Source organism: Natrix helvetica (assembly GCF_964273705.1).
Source record: "Natrix helvetica genome assembly, chromosome: 4".
Taxonomy (NCBI): Eukaryota; Metazoa; Chordata; class Lepidosauria; order Squamata; family Natricidae; genus Natrix; species Natrix helvetica.
The window spans coordinates 16,515,138-16,523,748 of record NC_138550.1 but is presented as its reverse complement, the minus strand read 5'-3'; the positions used below and the strand labels follow the sequence as shown (position 1 = coordinate 16,523,748).

The 8,611-nt window shown below is 40.4% G+C and overlaps 1 protein-coding gene across 1 annotated transcript in view; it reads right to left on the bottom strand.

Annotated features, from left to right (window-relative positions):
- Positions 1–260: 260 nt before the first annotated feature.
- DYNC2H1 (dynein cytoplasmic 2 heavy chain 1) overlaps positions 261–8,611 on the bottom strand; it is a 163,805-nt gene continuing 155,454 nt past the window's right edge. The window contains exons 88-90 of the mRNA XM_081950886.1: positions 5,864–5,980; positions 966–1,148; positions 261–423 (exon numbers count right to left, since the gene is read on the bottom strand). Of these exons, the coding sequence (XP_081807012.1) occupies positions 990–1,148; positions 5,864–5,980 (276 nt within the window). The 3' untranslated portion in view covers positions 261–423; positions 966–989. The remainder of the gene's footprint in view (positions 424–965; positions 1,149–5,863; positions 5,981–8,611) is intronic.

Below are 8,611 nucleotides of genomic sequence, written 5' to 3'. Positions count from 1 at the left end.
TATTAGTTTTTCATCCCGCCCTTATTATTTTTATATATAACTCAAGGCTGCCAATATACTTCCTCCTCCTTCCTCCTCTTTTCCCAACAACAACCTTGTGAGGTGGATTAAGCTGAACGAGAGTGAGTGACCGTAGTGACCCAAGGTGAAACCTGCAGCTTCCATGTTTAAAGCAGTGCTCTTATACAGGAGACCAGAACAATTTTAATACACAGGAAACTGATTCAGCTTATTCACAAGTAACACACGGGCAAAATGACTTTGAAAAAAACCTAAAAATTATTTAATGAGAGCAATGAAAATTATACATGTTTCATAAATATATTTCAGTATAATAATTGCTTTTGCTTAATAGCCGGAACTTCTCTTTTCAATTCCAAAAATTATGTCCTTTAAAAGTACAATCTGAAGTAGAATGAAAATCTGAAAATTTAGAAAAAAATGAAGATCATAAAAAAACTCAATAAAATGAAACAACACTCATACTAAAACCCGAGAGAAAAAATTATAGAGACACGTACCTAGAAATACAGAGTACTACAACCTTCAGATTTTATACAGAAGTTTGGATGTTTACATTACATACATAAAAGGCAGATAATAAATTTGCCAGATTGTTGGAAAAAATAATTTTACTAGTGAGCGTACACACAAAATAAATGGAGATTGTACAGTACCAAAATTTAATGGACTGCACATGGTGGGAATAATTCACTGAACTATTCAAGCTCTAGCGGGGGAAAAAAAAACACCCCAGGTAACTATGTAAGTTTTCAACTAGTTTTCTCAGCTTGTCTATTGAAAATAAATGCTAATTAACCTTTTAGTTCTGCTGTAAATCCACAGTGTACTATTTATAAAGCACTATTCGGTATAAAATCTAAGACTTCCCACATTCTAGTTTTAAATTATCACAGAAAACATAAACTCTTCTTTTTTAAAAAAAAAGACAACAGTAATCACACCTGATGGCTAGCAGCAGCTTCTTCTTACTGATTTTTCAGAAATAAAGCGGCACCACATTGGATCCATTGATCTTGATTCCCTCCACATGGGACATCAATATTTGTCACCACACAATCTCTTTCAGCACTAGTGTAAACAGGCAGAGAGATGCACTCTTCAGGGGAATAGGGCCCATAAGTATTCTGTCAACAAAGAATCAACCCTTTGAATTAGACGATATGGTTACAATCATTTTTACTTACACACACACACACACACACCATATTAGCCTGAAAATAAGACCCTGTCTTATTTTTTTTGGCCACCAAAAAATGGGATCATGTTGTCCACTGACTCACCTCAGTTGCATGCATCGGCTCGGGCGTCCTTTTCGGAGCTCTGTTATTGGCTATAGAGGCCTTTAGGAAGGCCTTGCCAGATGGAGGAGAAGAAATAGGCCAGGTGTTGGGGTGTGTGAGGCCTGGCTGCAACTGTCCAAAGGTAAGTAGTAGGAAGCTTCACCCACCCCCCATCCCCACTCTAGCTTAATTTTTTACCCATGCGCCCTGGAGTAGGCGGGGTCTTAATTAGGTCTTATTTTTGGGGGGGGTACGGCTTATATTGGGTGCACATGTAAAAATCAAGCTAGGACTTACTTTCAGGGTAGGTCATATTTTCAGGAAAACACGGTGTATATAAATAAACACACACACATACAAACATACACACATACACACACGCACAGACAGACCGACCGACCGAAAGATATAGATATAGTCTTTCAGGTACTTCTAAAACTGCATGGAATTTACTTCTGAGAAAATGTAGCAGGATTGTTCTGCACGGTCCTAATGAGGTAGGACTAGAACTTAATTGTGATCACTTCAATTCTGTATAAACAGGCTTGGTAGTCAAAGACATTCCCTGGAATAACCTACAATTCTGTCTATAATCTCTTGCCAGGTTCCTAAAAAGAACTTGGGATGGGGTTGAGGAGTGATCCTGAAGCTGCAGCTAGTGAAGGACTGGAGGGTCAAACTACCTAATACTCATTGCATGGAAGAAACAGCAGGGCTGCCTATTAGCTGCTGAGCAAGCATCAACATTTGGCTCTCATAAGGTCCAAAATAACTTCAGACCAGTGCTTGGTAAATTCCCTATCCTCATGCAGATCAGGATAAGATAATCAGAGGCTATCCTGCTGTTTGTACCATGATTTACAGAATGCTATCTTTGAAATTACTTGCAGGCAAGGCTTCCCTACTGCTATACTCGGTTTCAAAATATCTCTACCGTCATGCTCTCCCTCACAATATCTGGTTGGTGTCAACCGTGAAATGGCCTTAAGACCTGCTGAAGACGGCTCTCTTTAAAGAACCTTTCCTGTGTCCGTTTGATGTATAAATAAGCTTTTCTTCTTCTACGGCTTCATATTACAAGAGGAGGACCAAAAGTCTGGCCCTGTAGGCCAATCACAATATACATTATTAATTTCATTAATTTTTTCCCACAAAAAAAATGTTATTGTACTTAGGAATAATCAAAAGCCATGCATACATGAATAAAGGTTTGTAAGAAAACGGCAACTGATTCAAAACTTTAATGTATTTTATATAATAAACTATGCAGCCTGATTTTTTTTTTTGGATATTTTCTGTATATGTTTTCATATGGGGTCTTTTTAATATATCATAATTTCATTTTTTTAATGCTGTAATAAACTTCATTTCACCTGAGCTGTGTATTCTGAACCCTTTTTAAAACTGCATATTTTTGAAAATGTCTGCAGCCCATAAATATTAAACAAATGCCTCTCCATATAGGATTCAATTCACACAGGCCTGAGAAATTTAATTAATGATGAGAACTATGTCATTAATCCCAGAAAACTGTAAAGATTAGGATTGTAAGAAATATGCAGACAAAGCTTAGTTTTCGTAGGTAGACAAATTGCTGAACTGTAGTCTAACAGTATTTGTTCGTTTGTCACTCTGACAACTTGGCAGCAGTAGTTATGTTTGGTTTGGAGGTTAATGTGAGAATATGTGAACATTTTATAGAACTGGATCAGGAAAAAGTACATTTTTATGCTGATGTTTTACATAATAAATTATTTCGATTGTATGGGCAATTTTCTTTGCTAAATTAACTGTATGGAATTCTTCATGCATTTTTCAACGTGGAAAATTTAGTGTATCTTTGGTGGAATGTGTAGCGGGAGAAGTAGGGGGGAGGGTTTTAAGGAATGGCTCCTTTTTACACTTGCTATTTTTCTCTGTTATTGTCTGACTCTTTGTCAGGCCTGGTGAAAGCCAGATTAGAAAACAAGAACCTTCAAAAACCCAGATTGGAGAGCAAGGGACCAAGAGAGCTAGATGTGGTATAGATTCAATGTCCTTTTATGACTATGAAAGGAGGTGGTGTTGTGAGAGACACTGGGAAAGGAATGAAAGTAGACCTGAACAGTGACAGCTTATCCTATAAACAACATCTTAGCTGAGGTGGCCAGAAATCTTTTTAAAAGCATCTTAAATAAATCAATATTCATTATTGTATTGCTCCCTTTCTTTCAGTTTTAGCTTTTTCCCTTTATTTCTTCTTCGTTCTATTTTCAGAGTAAAAATAAAGGGAAAACTGTTCCAAAGAAACTTAATTAACTCAGTATAAATAAGAAGAGGACAAGCCTCCTACGTTTTCAGGATTCTTTGATTACCCAAGACATGCATTAAAGATACCTTCCTGATATCCATGTAGCTCTTGCTTCATGGATCTTGCCCAGGTATGTTGGGTTTGACACATGTAAGAATTTATTCTACTTGTTTGTATGAAAGAAAATCAACCTTTCCAGAAGCGATTACTCTTCTTTTCCTTTTTGTTCTTTCCCTGTTTGATCTTTTGAACTACATTCTAGTGTGGTCTCATTTTCTTCTCTCTTTATGAACTTGCGTTCTTAAAGAATCAGTGACAGTCATTCAGCACAAGAGGACCAAACGTTTTTCCATTTCATCAGCGTTTGAAAGAAGGAAGATTGCCAATTGCCTCTTTCTGAGTAAACCAGAGCAGAAAAGATTTTTTTCTGGGGGGAAAAAGCAGCTGGTGGCAGCATTGTTGAATCAGCTCTTCTCCAAAGTTTCGGGCGGGTACAGTAGGTTTATAAGGGGAAAGTTCAACGATCCCTCTCTTGAATGCCAGTGGGCACCAGGCCACCTTATTCCATGTGCAAGAGAAAAAAATAGTCTGGTTTGGGTTACTTCTGAAAGGTTAACAGAATAACAGAGTTGGTAGGGACCTTAGAAATTGTATAGTCCAACCCCTTGGTTCAGGCAGGAAACCCTGTATCATTTCAGATAAATGTTGTACAATCGCTTCTTCAAAAACTTCCAGTGTTGGAGCAGTCACAATTTTTGGTAGGAAGTTGTTCCATTGATGAATTGTTCCATCAGGAAATTTCTCTTTAGTTCTAGGTTGTTTCTCTCCTTGATTAGTTTCCATTCATTGCTTTTTGTCTTGTTCTCAGATGCTTTGGGAAATAGGTTGACCCCTTCTTCTTCGTGACAGCCCCTCAAATATTGGAATAATGCTATCATGTCACCCCAATTCCTGCAACCATTCTTTATATGTTTTAGCCTCCAGTCCCCTGATCATCTTTATTGCTCTTTTACTTTGTGGATTATTTGCACATGAAGTTATTCTGAGAAAGATTATTCTCAATCTTCACAGCAGCAGGGGTATCACTAAAATTTTCAGGATTTTGCAGGAATGATTTCAATGTGCATACATTTATTTCAGGCTAATTTTGGGTTTTTTGATCTAGGATTGGTTTTCTTTGGGCGGGGGTGGGGGGATCAACCAAGTTTTGATTCATTGGTTGCAAAAGAAAGTGAACAACTGGCTTGTTCGCCCATTCATGACATGATGGGTTTTCAGAGGGTAACTGGCCCAAAGTCAACTCACTGGCTTTCATGCATAAAGTAGGTCTAGAACATACAGTCTCCTGATTTCTAGCCTAATGCCTTAACTATAACACCAAACTGGTTTGCTTGTTGTTGTTGCAAAGTCATCTTCGACCCATCGAGACCCCATGGACAATGCTCCACCAGGTCTTCCTGTCCTCTACCATCCCCTGGAGTCTATTTAAGCTCACACTGACTGTTTCAGTGACTCCATCCAGCCACCTCATTCTCTGTCATCCCCTTCTTCTTTTGCCCTCAATCTTTCCCAGCATGAGGCTCTTCTCCAGTGAGTTCTTTCTTCTCATTAGGTGGCCAAAGTATTTGCGTTTCCTCTTCAGGATCTGGCCTTCTAAAGAGCAGTCAGGGTTGATCTCATCTAGGACTGACTGGTTTGATTGCCTTGCAGTCCAAGGGACTCACAGGAGTCTTCTCCAGCACCACAGTTCAAAGGCCTCAATTCTTTGGCGCTCAGCCTTTCTTACGGTTCAACTTTCACAGTCATACATTACAACTGGGAAAACTGGTTTGCTATTTCAGGCTAATCCCACAGGTGCAAATCCACCAGAAAAGGCAGTATGATCATTTGAATGTAAGCAAAATATTTACACAAAATATCTTAAAATTGGTATTTTCTTGAAAATCTTTTGTTGGCTAATCAGTTAACTATGAATTGGGATTAAAATATTTATCCAGATTTATTTTAAGAAAACATGACCTTTCCATACATCTCTTTTACAAGTCCACTAATTCACTTGTGCTGTTTTAATAGTGATTAAAAACAAAAAGCTTTCTAAGAAATGGACAATCCACTTATAAAACTACAAAGAATGGAGTCATTAAACTCTAAAGTACTTGATCTTTTCAAAAAAGAGGAAGAAGAGTGTTATCAGTCAACTACTGAAAACCTCGTATTTGAAAAAAAAAAATTGCAATCTTAACATTTTGAGCCCTTAAAAAGAAAGTACCTGGGGAATCCAAGCCATGTAACAAGGCGGAACAGTTGAAACACTGGATGAGTCATGTTGGTTTTCAGAAAGTCGATTTCCATCAAAACTACAGCCTTCCAATTGAAGGCCACTGATCTGTCATGGAAACACAAAACATTCAATTTGGCTAAAATGTGAGCAATGACTACATTGTATTTTGACATAAGTTAAAACTTAGTTCTCTGGATGGCTCCAGTAAAGAACAATATCTATGGAAGATTATTACAAGAGAAGCAAGGTGATTGTTGCTTGAAAAGTATGCTTTTAAACAGATCTCCTATAGCTGTGATGGCAAACCTATGGCACGTGTGCCAGAGGTGGCATGCAGAGCCCTCTGGCAGCGCGGTTGCCTCAGGTCAGATCTCCGTGGCGTTTCTTTCGTGAGCTTCTGTTTCCCTGCAAACGACGAAACAGAAGCTCACGAAAAAAAAGAAGATCTTGCCGTGCTGCCTGTGTTGGGATGCCCCACTTCCTGCTGGCCAGCTGGTCTTCGGGTCTCTGCTGCGCACAGGTGCATGCATGTGTTCGTGCGCACACACACACACACCTTTCAGTTTGGGCATTTGCGTGTGTGCAGTTTGGGCACCCGGTGTCTAAAAGGTTCGCCATCCACCTCCCAAATGGGCGTCTAGAGAAGGACTGATGACTGATGACGGGTCCTGTCCCTAAAAGGTTGCCTGTCCTGGTTTCTTTCAGAGCCCTGGGCATTAGGGCATTGGAAGGAGGCAGAAGTGGAGGAGGAGTTAGGGTTGCGAGTCAGCGGCTCGAAAGGACTGCTTCCGAAAGGAAGAATTTCTATGGTACGGTTTACGCGAGACGGAAGGCATAACCTTTCACTTGTCCTTATTCTCCACAGTCTAAGGCATCCCCAAACAACTTGCCACCCTTGAAGGGAGCAGATGCGAGCTTTCATTTAGACCTCATGTCCGCATTCCAATGGCGGAGCCATAAGAGCCGGCGGGAGGTGATGTTAGTGGCCATGGCTCTGGAAGCAAACTTTGCTGCGTTAAGGGATGCGTCTGCGGTGTATTCAGTGCTGCCATTATTTTGTTAACATCCTGGCGGAGCCTGATATCCCCCTGGGGAATACGGATGAGCAGTTGATGCAACCAGGCAATGGAAGCCCTGCTAAAGAAAGAGGCCGAGGTGGAAGCCCTAATGGCCCATGCTGCAGCCTGGTGTGTCTTATGACAGGCCCTTTCCGTTCTCTTATCTTCCGCCTTGAGCCCTTCCAAGAGATCTTGGGGAAGAATGGAATTAGAATTCAGGGCCACTACCAGAGCACCAACCTCCGGCAATTTGAGAAGATCTTTCATGCCAGACTCTATGGCATAAAATCGCTTGTCATTACTCCCTCGGGGTCGCCCAGGTCCCCGACTGCACCCACTGATGTTGCACAATGTCCTTGAATAACTTAGGTGCAGGCACCAGGTCCTGAGCTTAGATGGTTTCATCAAACAACTCCCCACTGGGGTCAGCAGGGTCTGTAGACTCCTGAGTAACGGTGGGGGTCGCCTCCTGGTGAGTAATGACTTTTGCCTTGTATAATATAGACTTAAATAAAGAAGGCTTGAACAGGCCGGTAAAGGCAGGCTTATCAATTACCACCCCCTCGTCCTCAGACAGATCTGGTTCAGCCAGATTTTCCCCCTCCGAGACTGATTCAGCACTAACCATGGAGGGTGGAGGCGAGGAAGGTCTGGGAGACTTTGACTTGCTCTTGTGACCCTGGCCCGACTTTTCAGCATGTTCCTGAGGCTGAGAAGCGTGCCGCTCCATCCGGAGCGAATACGGCTTCTCAGGGCAAGGCAAACGATACAGCTAAAGTAAGGAAGGCTAACTAACTGAAAAAGAAGGTAAAACAATAAAGATTTAAGCTAAGGAAAAGTAGTATTTGAATTCTGTCAGCTAAGGCTATTAAATACATCCGATGGGCTTTGGACTGAATTGAAAAACTGAGGATGGAAGGAGCCAGAGGGCATGGCCAAATATTTTCAATCCAGTCCTTGGGCAGTGGGACAGAATTTAATCCTTGCTTGGACACTCCAAGCAGTGCACCGGAGAAAGAGAAGAAATAAATCCCAGAGAAGATATGGCATCTTTTAAAAAGTATGACAGCTTTCAAAAAATAGTTTTTATAGGTCAATAAAGTTTTTTCGTCTCTCTCTCTCTCTTTCTCTCTCTCTCTCTTTAAGCAACAGGCCAAATAAAGGGATTTTAACTCCATGAAGAAACAAAGCCTTGGAAGAAATACTGTTCACTTTATTTCTTCTCTTGGGACCATCGTGCAATGAGAAACATGTTTTGTAACTTTAATTTTAGGAACTAATCTTAATAGCAATATATTTCAAGGCAAATTGCTTTATTTTTAATTTTAGTGGAAAAAAATGGATCTGCAGGATTCAATGATAACTTTAACTACAGCATCTGTATTAATCTCAAATATATTTTGAACATCAGCATTTCCATTTTCTCTCACAATCTTAGGGGCAGATTCCTTGGTATTTTAATTTTAACTCAAGCCTTGGTATGATAGTTGTCTTCTGCCTTTTGCAGTCAGAAGTGATGGGCAGATAGTCCTGTCGAAATGTCTCCTGAGATATAAGCATGGAATAATAGAAGTGAATACAGATGCAGACCCCTGCTGCTATCTAATTCGTTGTAAACATGAAGCGTGCATATTCTAGACCAGGGCTGTCAAACTCGCAGCCTGCGGACCAGATGCGT